This window comes from Ovis canadensis, chromosome 5, assembly GCF_042477335.2.
Source record: "Ovis canadensis isolate MfBH-ARS-UI-01 breed Bighorn chromosome 5, ARS-UI_OviCan_v2, whole genome shotgun sequence".
NCBI lineage: Eukaryota > Metazoa > Chordata > Mammalia > Artiodactyla > Bovidae > Ovis > Ovis canadensis.
This window is the reverse complement of record NC_091249.1, coordinates 60273728-60291429: the sequence shown is the minus strand read 5'-3', so window position 1 is coordinate 60291429 and position 17702 is coordinate 60273728. Positions and strand designations below refer to the sequence as shown.

General features: G+C 35.0%; 1 protein-coding gene across 2 annotated transcripts in view; it reads right to left on the bottom strand.

The window, feature by feature from the left end:
* Nucleotides 1–2676: 2676 nt before the first annotated feature.
* Nucleotides 2677–17702, bottom strand: part of SMAD5 (SMAD family member 5) — a 56756-nt gene continuing 41730 nt past the window's right edge. For both annotated transcript variants that reach the window (XM_069592110.1, XM_069592109.1), the window contains exons 4-7: nucleotides 16914–17033; nucleotides 9403–9624; nucleotides 6839–7095; nucleotides 2677–5422 (exon numbers count right to left, since the gene is read on the bottom strand). In XM_069592110.1, the coding sequence (XP_069448211.1) occupies nucleotides 5279–5422; nucleotides 6839–7095; nucleotides 9403–9624; nucleotides 16914–17033 (743 nt within the window). In that variant the 3' untranslated portion in view covers nucleotides 2677–5278. The remainder of the gene's footprint in view (nucleotides 5423–6838; nucleotides 7096–9402; nucleotides 9625–16913; nucleotides 17034–17702) is intronic.

The window sequence follows — 17702 nt, the reverse complement described above, 5'->3', positions numbered from 1 at the left end:
AGGGAAATTAGTGGTTAAACTAAAAAACTCCAGACTCTAGATTCAAATCCCTTTTCAAAACAAAACAAAACTAAACTAACAAAGAAAAACACATCAACTCTCTTATAAACAGAATAAAACATACTGATTACTCTGAGCAAACCTCAAGGTGGCTCGAAAGGTTTGTATATTCATTTTCTACCACTAGTGCACAAACACAGATAACACAGCTGGTCACAGAAACTGATAACCTTATTGTTTTTAAGACTCTACTCAATGAAACATGTTAAATCAAAAGATAAGAGCCCCCCAAACAAACAAAAACACACATTAAGCAGATTTTGAGATTTATTAAAATAAAGTATTAGCAAACAATATGCAAAAACAAAGTTCTTAAAAGAGTTATGGCTTTGAAAAGCGCAATATAGGAAAACCTAATATATATTTATAAGTATCAAAATGATAACAGAATTGAAGCATGTTGCTAGAATTTCACTTTCTACAACATAAACAGAAGGGGAACAAGTACACGTAAGAAGCAGACCTATAGTGCAGCCATTGGTTTGGTCTTTATCATCCTCATACGAAGTATCTTTTTAAGAGAACACTGGCAGGATTACACATATATACCCAGTTTTCAAGATTACAATCCTACTCAATTTTAATATAAGCGATTTTCAAAATGCAACTTTAAACAACCATGTTAAAAAGAAAAGCACTTGCCCAACTATTATCTTCAAGAGTCCCTACAGTTAAAATACTTTATGAATAAATCAAAGCAACATCATCTCCAAAGGTATTAGACTATTATAAAAGATTTCTGACTCTAACAAAAGATTTCTTCTTTATTTGGGATTGTTTGGCCTCACTGGAGTCTTGCTATAGCTAACACCAGCTAGTATTAAGACGGCACTATCTATTGATAGGGTAAAAACAAAAATCTACCTCTACACAAAAATTCAAACTTTTAAAAAACAGTATCCTCAAATAAATCCTTAAAGGACCATGGTTTACAACAATTTCAAATTTTAAGAATTTTAAGAACTGAATTATTTGGATGAGAACCAAACAAACCTTTCTCACTCTGTCATAAATAACAGAAGAATCCCGCTCTGAGACTGGATCTTTTCAACAAAACAACTCATCACTTGTTTTACAGCAATTGCTACCAGCAAATATTACAGCATAAGCTCTTATTTAAAAAAAAAAAGATTGATAAATTTTTGAAATTTATTTTTTTCAATTTGAAAAACTGAAAAAAATTCTCAGTTGTTTCTGTAAATCATCCAATTTTAAAGTTACACTTCAATTATAATAATTCATTTTAAAAGAGAAGTTTCTATTATGAAAAATCCAATATAACAAAGGCTTGACAAATACTCTTGCTTCTAGTAATTAGGACATGCTAAACTGTAATCCAGTGAATTGCAAAGAACTGTCCACCTTTCTGTTTAGCAGATAGAACTGTTTACGCAGAAGAAATGCCTCAGATTCTCTCCACACATGCATCTTCTATGAGAAGAAAACCTCCTCAGAGCCCCACCTGTGTTAGTGAGGGAAACGCTATTCTCTAAGGGAGATAGGCATCAAGCCCGAGATTACCACCCAAGAAACGCTGTGCTAGTATCTGAGAAGATGTCCATAAACCAATACTTAAGAAAACTCCCGCCAATAAAAATCACCAAAGACTTCTAAAACCACCAGGCTATCTACTATCTTAAAAGATTCTTGCTTATCTAGCTGATGGGTATAAATGAGGACACATTCATAATTCCTACCAGAGAGATTTCATAAGAATCTATTATAATAAGATAAGGAAAAGCTCTGAGCCTCTTCAAAGTTAGTAGGTCCAAAATTTTAATCATCATTAGAAGATAAATTTAATAATTATAAAAGATGTCTTGTTCTTCAGAAAATATAAAAGATATTAATATATTTTAAGTGGGAGAGTTATAATGACCTAAAGTAACATTAAGCAAGCAACTAGAAAAAGTATAAAGAAACAGATCTAAACTGGGATATTAGATGCTCTCTGCAACAGAAGTACAACACTTAAACAGGTACTATCAAACTTGAATTTATAGTTTCTCTGTTACTGGCATGATTTCATTTTTGCATAAACTTTCTCCTTTAAAAGAACACTATGACAGGGGAATTGTTTCTTCCAGGTACTCTAAGATAATACTGAAGGTTATATAATGTGAGCCCCAGTCCTTATCTTGACAATAGACTTTAGATCTAAATACTTACTGATCATTTTCCATCCTAAAAGAATGGCTTACTCTCAAATGTTATGAAAAGTATAAAATAGCTACACCCTCTTTTCATACTGTTAGGTATAACTTACTGAACTATCTAGTAATCTTATTGTGGATTTCACCTCAGAAACCCAGCCAATTCTATTCTCACAGTTTACTTATATAACAAAGAGAATGGAAAAAATGATTTATACTCTGTTGTATATATTTGACATTTAGATCAATGTTTTCTTTAAATTTTCTCTAAAGGAAAAAAGTTCACTTCAGTAGATCAATAACATGCCTACTAGTTTATATTCCATAATTTAAGCTAGGTAATTATGTAGAGATACAGTAGTCAAACGCACCTCTTAAATTCTGCTGTTGTTTTTTTTTTTCCCAGTCAGTATATTTTTGTTGCTTTAATACATTACTGAGATTAATTTTGATTCTATGCCTCTTTTTTGCATTTACCAAACTGGTTGTAGTTTTATTATTCCCAGACTCTGTCTTTTCAGTTGGCATATATTTATATGCTGTAATGCTATAAAACAAGATTACTCTGGGTGTGATGATGCTTTTATAAATTTGACTATAAACCATTCTGGAGATTAAATAAAAACTTAAAACTGTAATTTTATGAAATGGTTTCTTTCAGAGGTACTTTTCTCATTGGTAAAATTTTAGTTTTTTTTAATCTTACTGGCTAATTTTTATTTCCCATCCAGTCCTGTACTGAGCATCGTCAAGAATTACAGCATCTGCTGGACTGAATGAAGTTTTCATGTAAAACCCATGGGTGTGGAGTTAACAGCTTTTAGGAAATACAACAGGCTTATACTTTTTCATGAAACTCTTACCAGTTAATAGCTTCAGTACTGTCATTCATGAGACACAACTCCTTAGAGAAAACACAGAAAAAGCCAATTACATAAAATCTTGCTAACTCTAAAGGTTGCTACATGAATAAAAACAATTTTTAATTAACTCAGTTGAAAACATCAATAAAAATAGTTTCCATCAGTTCAGGCCCACTGATGTTGATTACATGCATATGCCAGTCACCCTAGGTGGTTTTTCTACAAATGTGTTTCAAAGATTGTGCCATGAACCTGGCTAAGTATACAATGATGTAAATAGCTCAGTTCTATCACTGACCAAATAATCCTCTTTTGTGTGGCTGACACAATTCTGGAAGACTGAGAATGCATGTCGTATAAAACTGATGTTTAAGGCTCAGGTTACTGTCAAGAGATTTTCACTTAGCAAAGGACGAGAGCTGAAACATGAATGGCACTGCATCTGAGAAAACTAAAGCCATCCATTGGCTGCACTTTATAAAAGCAGTAAATAATGTTACGGAAAATAAAAAACTGCATTCTCCTTTCCTCAAAAATGCATTTTTTTTCCTCAGAAAAGCAGAAAGGGCAAAGAAGAAAGTCTAACAAAATTAACATTTTAAAAAGAAGATTGACATGGCTCCACGTATTTTCAAGACACTGGAAAATAAGCTTCTTCTAATAGGTAAATTAGGTGATTTCCCACCCCCACCCCTCAAAGTAACATTTTTGTTCTTCATGCCATAACTAAGGGTCCACTGTACTGTTTCTTAGGAAAAGAGGTTATGAGTCCTTCCCTCAAAGCCCTTATGTATGACTGATTAAAAGAATATTTTAGAGTTTTTGTGTCTTTCCTAAGGACTGTTGAGACTAGCATCCACACAGCTGCTTAAAAAATGGAAGAGCATGCATGGTAACTGAGAGAATAGTCTGTATTCTTTGATATGTGAATGTTTTCAAACCAGCTAGCTCAACAACCTCTGCTGACCGATTCATACATCAGATAGGTAGCCTCATCGTTGGGGCCAGACTGAAGAGGCTCCTATGGCTATAAGACACAGGTCCCTGCATGGGAGACTGATGTAAGTTAACAGCAATGGGATTAAGTAGATTTTCCAACATTAATATCATCCATAAAACTGCAAGGAATTAAAAAGAAACCTTAAATTGGAGCTACAGGATAACAGTCTAATAATCTAGGTTGAAAATACAACAAAAGCTAGAAAAAGCATAACTTTCTATAACTGTAATCTATAAACTGCAGTGTTTAATACAAAAGGGGTACCAAGGAAGCAAGGATGAGCACTTAAGTCCAAGTCACTAGAGTGTGTTTCACGACGGTTACACTAAAAACTGTCACCCATCAAAGTGCAAAATAAAAGATTAATGCATGTCAAAATTAGAGTTCTTGCAATATTGGCCAAAAGCAGCAAACACAGCTGAACAAGGCCATGCACGCACTGTCGCTAGCTATTAAGTAGTACTCATGACAGATGTGAGTAAACGACATATAATGGAGATCTGCTGTTCGCAGTAACTTTTTTTAAAAAAGGAGAAGTTTTACAAAAGCTATACTGAGTGGAGTCACAACACACTGACGACATTTAGCTGTATTAAATGTAAATTTTATGATGTCATTTAGAAAATTATCACTTGGCTTTTATTGAACACTACTTGTTAGAGCAGTGCATAGTGTTCCTTCAAATAAAAGATTTTTTATAGTTTCTTTTAAGTCCCTACCATACGCTTTTATAAAACAATGATATATACTTTTTTAAAGTTGGTGGGACTAAGAAACTGGTAAAAGCACAGTTTTGCAGAATCAAGACCAGAACGGAAGACTTTCATTGAACACCCTATTATACTGTTAAAATTCTCTATCATGTGAAGTATCACTTTTCCAAAAAAATTTCACAAATAAAAAAACTGTTGGGACAATAAGGCAAAAGTATGTTCCAGTTTAAGATCAAGGCCAAACTTCTGAGCCAGGGCACAATACTTACTCTGCACCTTTCACAACACTTTTGAGAGTTAATCACATGGACATGAATAGAAACAAATGTTGATTCATCACAAAAACAAATGCATTGGTCACAATTATGTAGAAAAAAAAAAAAGCTGTAAAATCTGTTTTCCATGTAAGCTCACAGTATCTGTACTGGAAGTTTCCCTAAAATTAAAACAAGTCCACTAATAATATAACTGAGAAAGAATACTTCTGCACTATGAAACAGAAGAAATGGGGTTTAGCGGGGAGCCCATCTGAGTGAGGACTTTATCTAGCCACTGAAGAGGCCCATGAAGATGAATCTCAATCCAACACGGGGTGCTGGTAACATCTTGCCGGTGATACTCTGCTCCCCAGCCCTATGAAAATGAACAGATAAAACAACAAGCCATTTTTAAAATCATTAACCAGTCTAAACCAACTTCCCCATGTGTCCAACTCTTAGCGACCCCATGGACTACAGCCCACCAGGCTCCTCCGTCCATGGGATTTTCTAGGCAAGAGTACTGGAGTGGGGTGCCATTGCCTTCTCCGAACAAAAAATAAACTCTTAACGTTAGAGATATACAGAATGTAATCTAAAAGAAAAACTCTCAAAACCAACCTTAGCATTCACCACGGAATTAAAAGCAAAACAATAGCTACATCATCATAACAACATATAACCCCTTAATAGAAATTCTTGAGGCAAGATACACTCCAGAATTCTTTTTTCTTTTTTTTTATTTTTTAGCAAGTTAGTAATGATGCAATACCTCATAATTAAAACATTAATAATTCTGCAATGAGCTACAGTCTCTCTTTAATGGATAAATAAAACCCATATACAGCCTCATGTAATTTTTTTGTCAACAAAAAAATTTTTAATTTTTAGGTGTTTTTTTTTTTTTTGGAAACATCAGATAAGGCACTGTAAAACTGATCAATGCATGCAAATGAAGTTCAAGTGGAAATGATATATCATTATCCTTTAAGATGGGAAACTACTGGGATGAACTGAGCAGCACCACTTTAGCCAAAAACTCCAAAGAATAAAACAGAATGTTTTACTTTTATTTGCTGGATGTATCAAGTTCTCTGCTTTACTGCTTACAGTAGTCCTTGCCTAGGAAAATCAAGTGGGGTGTGATGAGGGCGGAGTGGGGAACTAGATTAAACATGAGAGCCACGTTTCTATAACAGGGAAGGAAAATGCCTTCAGGGCTACTTAAGCTGATGCACAAAAAGGCCTGTAACAAGCAGCAAGGAAACCCTGGGCTGTGGGACGGTGGGCCAGAAAGAAAAAATCCTACCCAGAGCATTTGACAATTACTCTTCTTTGGCTAAATCCTTAAGGAACAAGTGGATACAGCACAGGTTGCTAAAAAAGATCACTAAAATTCTTTCTAAATTTTGCTCATGAATCATCATTTGCAAGGCCAATAAAATCAGGCCAAGAGCAAATGATAAATTCAAAAAGTTCTTTCAATTTTGTAATTTCTTTCAATTTAATAACAGAGCTTAAAACATAACTGAAATTCTTTATAAACTCAGCCCCTATTCAATACCAATATCAAGCATTTTATTATAATGTCTAAATTATAAAATAAAATCACAAACCAATCATGTGGTTTAAGTTATAAAGTTAAGAATTTTCTTTAGAAACCTGTTAAATCAGGTCAGAAGTAATTACTACCTTTAACACAGACTTTAAAAAATTATAACCTACAGACATATAATACACATGTTATATGTTACAGTGACTCAAATTAAGCTACAGGTCTCAACCTACTCACCTTGACAAAACTCATTCGAATGGTACACATTTTGGTGAGCTCATATACTGCCTCAAATCCATGGTTGACAGACTGAGCCAGAAGCTGAGCAAATTCCTGATTGTTAAAAATTTTGAGGCTGCAGCTGCTGGGAATCTTACAGACAGTGGTAGGATGAAAGCCATGATGAAAGTTGCAGTTCCTACTCTGAACAAATATGCTGCTGTCACTGAGGCACTCTGCATATACCTCTCCACCAACGTAGTACAGATGAACACCTTAAAAAGACAAGAATTACAAGAGCCAACTTCACAAAGCAGTATAATAAAACTGAATAGGCTGCATGAGGTACAGACAAAATAACTACTACAGAGCAAGTCTTCAAACAGAAACTACCACTAGATGGCCTTACGTTGCTGAAGATAGTTGAGGCTAATGTCTCCCTGAATATTCATGGAAAGACTGATGCTGAAGCTGAAATTCCAATACTTTGGCCACCTGATGTGAAGATCTGACTCATTGGAAAAGACCCTGATGTTGGGAAAGACTGAAGGCAGGAGGATAAGGAGATGACAGGGGATGAGATGGTAGGATGGCATCACCAACTCAATGGACATGAGTTTGAGCAGGCTCTAGGAGTTGGTGACAGACAGGGAAGCCTGGCTTGCTGCAGTCCATGGGGTCGCAAAGAGTCGGACACGCCTGAGCGACTGAACCGAACTGAATGCCTGCCTAAATCTAAAATGATCCTCAAATAACTAAGACTTAAGCCTCAAGTTGGCAGCGTATTAGGTTATCAGTTCTCAGAGTTGTTTTTTTCCCACTTTCCCAACAATCTTTTATCTCTATGAGAGAAACAATGGCCAAAAAAATCCCCCAAGAAGGCACCTTATGATGAATCCTTTCAAAGAAATATTTAGTGCTATCAACTATCATGAATAGTTGGTTGGCTAAAGAGTTTTGCACTCTTTTTGCCAACGGAAGGGTTTGCATCATTGAAAAAAAAGAAAGCAAGCTAAGTCATATAATGTAATTTCAGGTCATAGGAAGAGTCCTTAAATGGCAGATTTATTTTACTTTCCTTTAAAAAATGTTTTTGGTATTTTTTAAAAATATATAAATAATATATGCTGCTGCTGCTGCTAAGTCACTTCAGTCGTGTCCAATTTTGTGCGACCCTGTAGACAGCAGCCCACCAGGCTCCCCCCATCCCTGGGATTCTCCAGGCAAGAACACTGGAGTGGGTTGCCATTTCCTTCTCTAATGTATGAAAGTGAAAAGTGAAAGTGAAGTGTCCGATTCTTAGAGACCCCATGGACTGCAGCCTACCAGGCTCCTCCATTCATGGGATTTTCCAGGCAACAGTACCGGAGTGGGTTGCCATTGCCTTCTCCAAAATAATATATGAATGTTCACTATTTAAAAGTTCAAACTATATAGCTAAAGCTCAAGTTGTTCCCAACTTTTCACTACTGCATATAGTACTAAAAAGACCATCGTAATAAATATGCGTGATTCACAGACTGGTATCAGGCTATGACATTAAAAAGTATGTTCTGTTTCTGAGCAAATACTTTCCCTGGAAGAAAGGATCCTAGAACTATATATTAGGAAAAAAAGGGTAAAATGAGTCTAGTATTTAAGAATTCACCAAGCAGATTTCTCTTAAATTATCCTACTGTATAATGAAAAATCAATGCATAGAAGTGGGGCATTTTTACCTAAAAAATCATAGCAAGTTATTAGTTCAGTCAAAAAAGAACGGAAACTTTCTTTCCAATTTATTTTTGGACACAGTATTTTTCCGAGTCTCTTCTATAAGAAATCATATTAAAGTTAGTTAACTTTTGTTCCTAAGACCTTCTCAAGTCAAAGAAGCAAAAAGTGGAAAGTAATAAAAACAAAACTTCAAAGATAGGCAAACAGCCCTACATGGGATAGGTTTCCTCTCTGACCACTTAATGCATGATACAATTTCACTACAGTGTGAAAAGTTCCTTGTTTGTTGTGGCAACTGTCTTGGAGGATGAATTATAAATAGAACCCTGTTACCTGAATTTAAAGGTAGGAAGAGTGGTAGTGAAGCCACTGAAGACTTAAGTCATTCAAACTGTTCTACCAGTAATCTTGCTCCTCCATCATAATGAAAATTCTTACAAGTCATCTCAACCCAAAATATTCCACAAAGATCATAATTCAAAAATTTTAATCCTTCACTAGCATTCATATATTTTACAAATATTTCTTGTGTATGTACTATGAGGCAGGCATTGTTCTAATTGCTAAAGATACTGTTATGAACAATGCGAATTTCTGTATAGCTTGTATTTCAGTTAAGAAGACTGAAAATGAAAAAAAAAAAACAGAATAGTATGATTTCAGATGCTAAGCACTATGAAGAAAAAATAGGCAGGATACAGAAGAGAAGTCTGAGTACATCTCTACTGAACACATTCTTCTGCATCTGCAACCTGAGGGCAGGACCATGCCTTAAGTTTCTCTGTATGCCCTTACATAATGCAGGGCGCACAGCAAGCACAACAAACAACCGAATTCAACTGAACGCAGGAAAATGTCAAAATTACCTTTTCCAATATGTCGCCTAGTGTTTTCAATTGTTGAATTACGATTAACATTTGACAACAATCCCAAGCAGAATCTACTTTTGTTATTCGAAGGGTCTGTGAATCCATCTACTAACACACTAGTAGAAGAGGCATGGAAAGCTTCCCCAACACGATTGTTTAATTCATAATAGACAATTGAGCACCAATGTTTGGGCTCTTCATAGGCGACAGGCTGAACATCTGTGAACAAACCAGACACAAAAACAATGTTTAATGATTACCAGGAACTCAAAATTATTTTGGTGTTTCCTTTAACCCAACTCAAGCACTATATGAAAAAGAAAATTTTCAGATATTTCACTGATATCTCATTGCCTTTCTGGCTTTCAGTCTGTATCAAAAAAACAAACATCAGAAGTGCTTTTTTCTTTTCAAGATTTTTTTTGATATGGACCATTTTAAAAGTCTTTATTGCATTTGTTACAATGAAATTTTTATCGAATTTGTTGCTTCTGTTGCTTTTATGTTTTTTTTTTTTTTTTTTCGGCCAGGAGGCATATGGAGTCTTAGCTCCCTGACCAGGGATCGAACCCACACTCCCTGCACTGGAAGGTGAAATCTTAACCACTGGACTGAAAGGGAATTCCCCAGAAATGCTTTGATCATAAAAGTTTTTTTTTTTCAATTATACATATACAAGGATGGGCAACATCACATTTTAAGTTGCTTTTCTAGCAGAATCAAATCCAGGTTTAAATTTGAGATGACAAAAGCTCTGTTTCAACAAACTGAAAGACAACTATACCAGCATCTGTAAAATTATTTTAAACAAAAATTTGGACTGAAAAATTAATACTATTAGAAAACTAAGAATAGAGGGTAACTTCTTCAACTTGATATAAAGAACATTTACAAAAACCTTCCAGCTAATGTCATGCTTAAGGGTGAAAAACTAGAAGTTTTTATGCTAAGATCAGTAACAAAGCAAGGATGTGCTCATCACTCCCCTTCAACAGCATATTGGAAATCCCAGCTAATACAGTAAGAGAAAAGAAAAAAAAAGTTATATGGATTGAGAAGGAAGACATAAAACTGTCTTTGTTCACAAATGACAAGATTATCTATGCAAAAAATCTGAAATGATTGACAGAAAGCCTCCTAGAACTGATAAGCAATTATAGGAAAGTTGTAGGATATAAGGTTAAGATACAAAAGTCAATCACCTTCCTATACCAGCAATGAGCAAGTAGAATTTGAAATAAAATTATCATTCATCGCAGCACTCAAACAATGAAATATTTACGTAAAGAGCAAACAGAACAGGTAAGATACATATGTTGAAACTATGAAATTCTAAATAAAGAATTCAAAGAAGGAACTAAATAAGTAGAAATATAGTCTATGATCATGTGCAGGAAACCTCAGTTCTTCCCACCATGACTCAAGAGTGAATGAAATCCCAATAAAAACTTCAGCAAATCATCTTGTACACTGATCCTGAAGTTTACATGGAAAGGCAAAAGACCCAGAATAGCCAACACAATACTGAAAACCAAACCAAGAAGACTAACACCACCCAACCTAAAAACCGGCTATAAAACTATAGTAGACACTCTATGAAAATCATCTCAAAAAACCAGAGGAGGAAATACAGATGACCTTGAATATGGTAATGACTTTTTAGATACAATACCAAGGTATGATCTTTGAAGGAATAATTGACAAGCTAGATTTCATTAAAAATTAAAAACTTCTACTCTTTAAGACACTGTCAAGAGAATGAGAAGACAAGCCACAGAATGGGAGAATATATTTACAAAGACACTTCTAGTAAAGAACTCAGGAGAAGGCAATGGCACCCCACTCCAGTACTCTTGCCTGGAAAATCCCATGGACAGAGGAGCCTGGTGGGCTGCAGTCCATGGGGTCGCTACTAGTCGGACATGACTGAGCGACTTCACTTTCACTTTTCAATTTCATGCATTGGAGAAGGAAATGGCAACCCACTCCAGTGTTCTTGCCTGGAGAATCCCAGGGACGGGGGAGCCTGGTGGGCTGCCATCTATGGGGTCGCACGGAATCGGACATGACTGAAGCGACTTAGCAGCAGCAGTAGCAGTAGTAAAGGACTGTTACACAAATACAAAGAACTCTTAAAACTCAGTAAGAAAATGAATAAGCCAATGAGAAAAACTGGTCAAAGATATGAACAGACACCTCAGACACTGAAGAAGATATACACAAAAGCAAATAAGCATATAAAAAGATGCTCCACATTGTATGTCACCAGGGAAATGCAAATCAAAACAGCAAAGAGATACTACTGCATTAGAATTACCAAAACCAGAAGAATTGCCAAATCCAAAACACTGACAATCCCAAATGCTGGTGAATATGTGGAGCAACAGAAACTCTCATTCACTGCTGGTGAGAATGTAACATAGTACAGCCACTTTGGAAGACAATTTGGTGACTTCTTACAAAGCAACAAACTCTTACCATACAATCCAGCAAATGTGTTCCTCACTGTTTGCCTGAAGGAGTCAAAAACTTAGGTCCACACAAAAACTGCAGAGAGATGTTTACAGAAGCTTTATTCATAATGGCCACAACTTGGAAGCAACCAAGATATCCTTCAACATGTGAATGGATAAATAAACTGTAGTATACTAGACAACCAAATATTATTCAGCGTGAAAAAGAAATGCACTATCAAGCCATGAAAAGACATGGAGGGGAGGGACTTAGGTGCATATTACTAAGTGAAGAAGCTAATCTGAAAAGGCTACATACTATAAGATTCCAATTACAAGACATTCTGAAAAAGGCAAAACTAGAGAGACAATAAAAAGATCAGTGGTTGCCAGGGGTTAGGAAAGAAGGAGAATAAATAAGGCAGAGCACAGAGCATTTTTAAAACAGTGAAATTATTCTATATGATACTATAAATGATAGCTACATGTCATTATTCATTTGTTACAACTCAAGGAATGTATAATACCAGGAATGAATCCTAATGTAAATTATACATTTGGGGTGATAATGATGTTATCAATGTAGGTTCACAGATTATAATAAATGTATCCCTCTGGTGCAGGTAGTGGGGGAAGCTGTACCAGTGTAGGGGGAGAGGGTATATGGGAACTCTGTACTTTTCACTCAAATTTGCTGTAAATCTAAAAATTAGTTTGTTTAAAAAAAAGAAAGGAAAAACACAATCAAATGCGTGTTCTCTGGGTAAAAGGTGGTATACATTTGAAGTTTTAAGTGCCAGAACAGCCTATGGAAAAAGGATTGTATAAAATATAAAACATTGGCCAAACTCTTATCAGTGTTAAAAATCAACAATTCCTAATGGACACAATGGATGGAAGAGACGTGGAAGTTCTTCATCCAGCACTAGTAGAGTGTCTGTCTTGGAGCTGAAATCAGAAAGAAAAGTCATGAATTGTCAGTTTTCTTTCAAGAAAGGCAGAAATTTTTTAGAATGTCCAAGAAAAACGTTAAGAGTAAGTCACACTGACTATGTAGACACCACAAAAGAGTTGGTTGACTTTTAAAACTCAGTTTTAATTATATAACTGCAAAGAATTCAGATGAGGAGGTACAAGAAAAACAAACAATGAGGACCTATAGAGCAAAGTTCTAAGAGCTCAGATTTTACAGGAGTTTGTATAAAAGATGGAACAAGGAGGGACTCATAACCAAACACATACACAGATGAGTAGCAGGAAGTTATAACAGTGTCACGAAAGACTAGAGCCAAGATAAGCAAAACAAAAAAGACAATTTGGTTAGAATGAAAAGAAGAAAATCAAAAGGTCTGCGACTCTGCTCAAGGCAAAGGACATCTTGTTAACTGGTAATTCACAGCATTGCAATTTAACTCTAATTTCCCAAGTGAGAAGAAACTCTGGTGAAAAAAGATATCTAGGAGGGTTAGAAGACTTGAGTGCCAGGTTCTTCTAAAGGGACTCAGTTGTTTGGCTAAGAAACTATAATCCAAGAAATATTTAATATACATCACCACTAAACTGTACTCTCTGATCTCTGGAGAATCAAAAGAAAAAGGAAAATGATAAATGGGGTAAACATACTCCAAATTTTTAGAAAGAGGATGATAATACCATTTTTGGGGAATTATCCAATGCTGTATACTAAGATCATTATAAATACAGTCAAAGTCAATCAACATACTAATAACTCCTATGTAGTTATTATCTCTTTATTTTACAAATGGAAAAATTTAGGCTTAGATATATTTAAAAAGCCACCCTAAGCTGCAAAGCAAATAAGTAGAGATGTAGGAATTCAAATCCAGAAATTTATGTTCTCAGACAGTTTGCTCTAAATGAAGGTAGATACTATGAATATTAAGCAAATTAGTATGACAAAATTGCTAGATAAATTCTTTTTTTTTTTTTTATAAATTCTAATCTTAAAAAAGCCAAGGTACTATTTAAACATTAACAAGATTATCAGGGGGCCTGAAATTTATTCTTAGGAATGCGGGGCTTATGGGACATACAGTCATCCCATATCATCACAAACACTATAAAATAAATACAAGGACATCATTCTTTCAGGAAACTAAAGTGCCAATACCTTACTTCATGCAAACTTGTGACAAATTAAGAAGTTTAAGTTCTCAAAACAAAATGACTTTAAAAACCGCAATTGAGATACCACTTCATACCCATTAGGATACTATTATCAAAAGAAAAAAGAAAATAACAAATGTTGGCAAAAATATGGAGAAATTGGAAATCCACTGCAATGCTGGTGAAAATGTAATGGTGCAACCACTGTGGAAAACAGTTTGGCAGTTCCTCAAAAAAGCTAAACAGAATTACCATAAAATCTAGCAATTCTACTCCCAGGTATATAATACCCAATGAATTAAAAAACAGAGACTCAAACAGAAACCTGTATACCAATGTTTTCAGCAGTATTATTCAGAATAGCCAAAAGGTGTAAACAAACCAAATGTCCATGAATTGATAAATGGATAAACAAAATGTGGTATGTGCTTACAACAGAATACTCCTCAGCCTTAAAAAGGAATGAAATTCTAATGCATGCTACAACCTGGATAAACCTTAAAAACATTATGCTCAGTGAAATAAGCTAGATACAAAGGGACAAACATTACATGATTCCACTCAGATGCAGTGGCTAGAATAAGCAAATTCAGAAGACAGGTGGCTCAGTGGTAAAGAATCTGCCTGTCAATGCAGGCAACTGTAGTTTTTAGTTAAGAAATGTAAGTCTTTCTCATCAGTTTATTGGGATACAAGTGACATCAGCACTGTGTAAGTTTAAGGTTCACAGCACAATGATCTGCCACACATACATCACGAAATGATTATCACGCAAGTTTAATGAACCTCATCAACTCACGCACGTGCGCTCAGTCGTGTCTGACTCTCTGCGACCGCAGAGACTGTAGCCCACCAGGCTCCCCTGTCCATGGGACTGCCCAGGCAAAAATAGTGGAGTGGGTTGACATTTCCTTTTCCAGGGAATCTTCCTGACCCAGGGATCAAACCTGTGGTCTCCTGCACTGGCAGGCAGATTCTCTACCACTGAGCCACCTGGGAGATCCTCCATCATCAACTCATATAGACACAAAATTAAAGAAGCAGGAAAAAATACATTTTCCTTGTGATGAGACCTCTTAGGATTTACTCTCTTTACAACTTCATATATAACACACAGAAGTGTTAATGACATTTATCATGTTGTACATTATGTCCCTCATACTTGTTTATCTTACAACTGGAAGTCTGTGCCTTTTGACAGCCTTCATCCAGTCAATTTTATTTTAACTATCAATGAAGAATCCAAACACAAAATTTTTAAAAAATTCCACTCACTGAGGAATAAATTTAAAAAGAAAATCAGTGAAAGACTTATACTGAAGTTGAAGGTCTAAACAAACGGAGAATAGAGAGTACAATCCATGTCCGTGTACTAGAAGATGATGGCATATCTCCCTATATTGATTTAAAGGTTCAAAGTGACTTCTATCAAAATCCAAGGAGGAATTTTTTTGAGGGGGACAGAAATTGAAAAGCTGATACTAAAATGATATGGAAATATGCAAAGAATGTAGAATTGCTAAACAATTTTCAAAAAGAACAAAATTGGAGGACTAACACTTCTTGTTTTCAAAACTTACTATAAAACTTTAGTAATCAAGACTTTAAGGAAAAGATAAACAAATCAATAAACAAAATTTAGCATCCTGAAATAAATCCTTACATTCATAGTCAACTGATTCGTAAAAAAGAAGCCACCATGACACTCTTATTAACAAATAGTGCTAGAGCCAACTCGGTATCTACTTGAACAAAGATGACTTTAGACCATAACCATACAAAAAACTTAAAATGAATCACAGACCTAAATACAAGAGCTAAAGAACTGCTAGGAGAAAACACAGAAGAATATTTTTTATGACCTTGGGACAGACAAAGGATTTTTAGATGCAACACCAAAAGCATAATCCAGGAAAAAAAACTGATAATTTCATCAAAATGAAAAATTTTTGTGCTTCAGAGGACACCATTAATAAAATGAAAAGACAATCCACAGACTGAGAGAAAATATTTGCAAATCATATGTCTGATAAAGGACTTGGGTCCGAATATACAGAACTCTTACAACTCAATAATAAACAAATCAATTTTGAAAAAAAGGCAAAAGATTTAAATAAACCAAAGAAGATGTATGAATGGCTAGGTACATTAAAAATGTTCAAAATCATTCCTCAGTAGGGAAATGCAAATTAAAACAAGGAGACACCACTTTATACCCAACAGAATAACAACAATCAAAAAGATAAACAATAACAAGTGTCAGGAGGGTATGGAGAAACCAGCACGCTTATATGGTACTGGTAAAATGGTACTACCATTTATAGCTGTTTGGCTGTTTCTCTTAAATACTTAAATTTACCATATGACTCAGAAAAATAAAAACAAAGACTTAGTATTTGCAAACATTCATTACAGCATTGTTCATGCTAGCAAAAAACTACAAACAATTCAAATGTTTATCAACTGATAAATGGGTAAACCAAATGTGGTATATCCATACAATGAAATCCTATTCAGCAATGAAAAAGAATAAACAAACTATTGATACATGGTACAAAACTGATGAATCTTGAAGACTCCACATTCTGTGATTCTATTTATATGAAATGAGAGAAGGCAAATCTACAGTATAGAAAACAGATTAGAAGGTTTCTGGAGCTGGGGGTATGAGAGGATAGATTGCAAACACGCATATAGGATATTTTTAAAGCATTGTAAAACTTCTAAAACTAGAACATGGTAGAATTCTACATGGTAATGGTGTAAAATTTTACACATTTTTAAAAAATCATTGAATCATATATTTAAAATGGATACATTCATGGTATATAAACTATAACTCAATAAAGCTGGCTTCTAAAAGTGACTGAGAAGTTTGTTTTTTTTTTTAAAGAGCAAAAACAACAAAATAAGCATTGTACTTCTTACCTCTGCTGGATATACTGGGCATAATCTGAGGAATCATATTATTGCTTGTATCCATGGGCTGGGAATTATCTTGACCCATCTGATCGTCTGGTGGCATATAGGCAGGAGGAGGAGTATCAGCTAACAGGAAGAAAATAAGACAAGTTAGAATCCCAAAAGAATAGTTAGAATCTTCATCTCGCTGAAAGTTAGATCTAAATGCATCAGAAAGTTCTTAAAAATTCCCAGTAGGATTCATTACTGAACATCACACACAAAAATGCAGGATGCTACCTCAGGGCAAGGCAACAGGAGAAAAGACAGCATACCCCTTAGCCACCAGAAACCTACTACAAGTCCACGTGAATTTGGTCCAATCCGCATAGTAATATCACTGCTAAAATTCACTACGATAGAATTTAAGGTCAAGAATTTTGCCTTCATTTGCTTAGAATTACATGCTCAGAGAAACTGCAACTACTGTATCAATCTGAAGGCCAGAGATTATCCTCGTTCAGGTATCTACAGAGACATTCTTAAATTGCCAAGATCATCACACACTGTATTGTTATTTAAAACTGGAAGATAAAACCATGCTTTTTCAAAATTTGCCAACAACACTAACAGCAGCTATCTAATTCTTTTGCGATGTCTTACAATGGCATTATGTCCTATGGCTCTAAGGAAACAAAAAATGGCTCTAAGGAAACAAAATGAACTACAAAATCTTTTGAGTTAAAACATTTCTGGCTGCAAACCTTTACAAAAGCTATAGCTATACTTCTTTGTCTCAGTAACTATAAATACTGA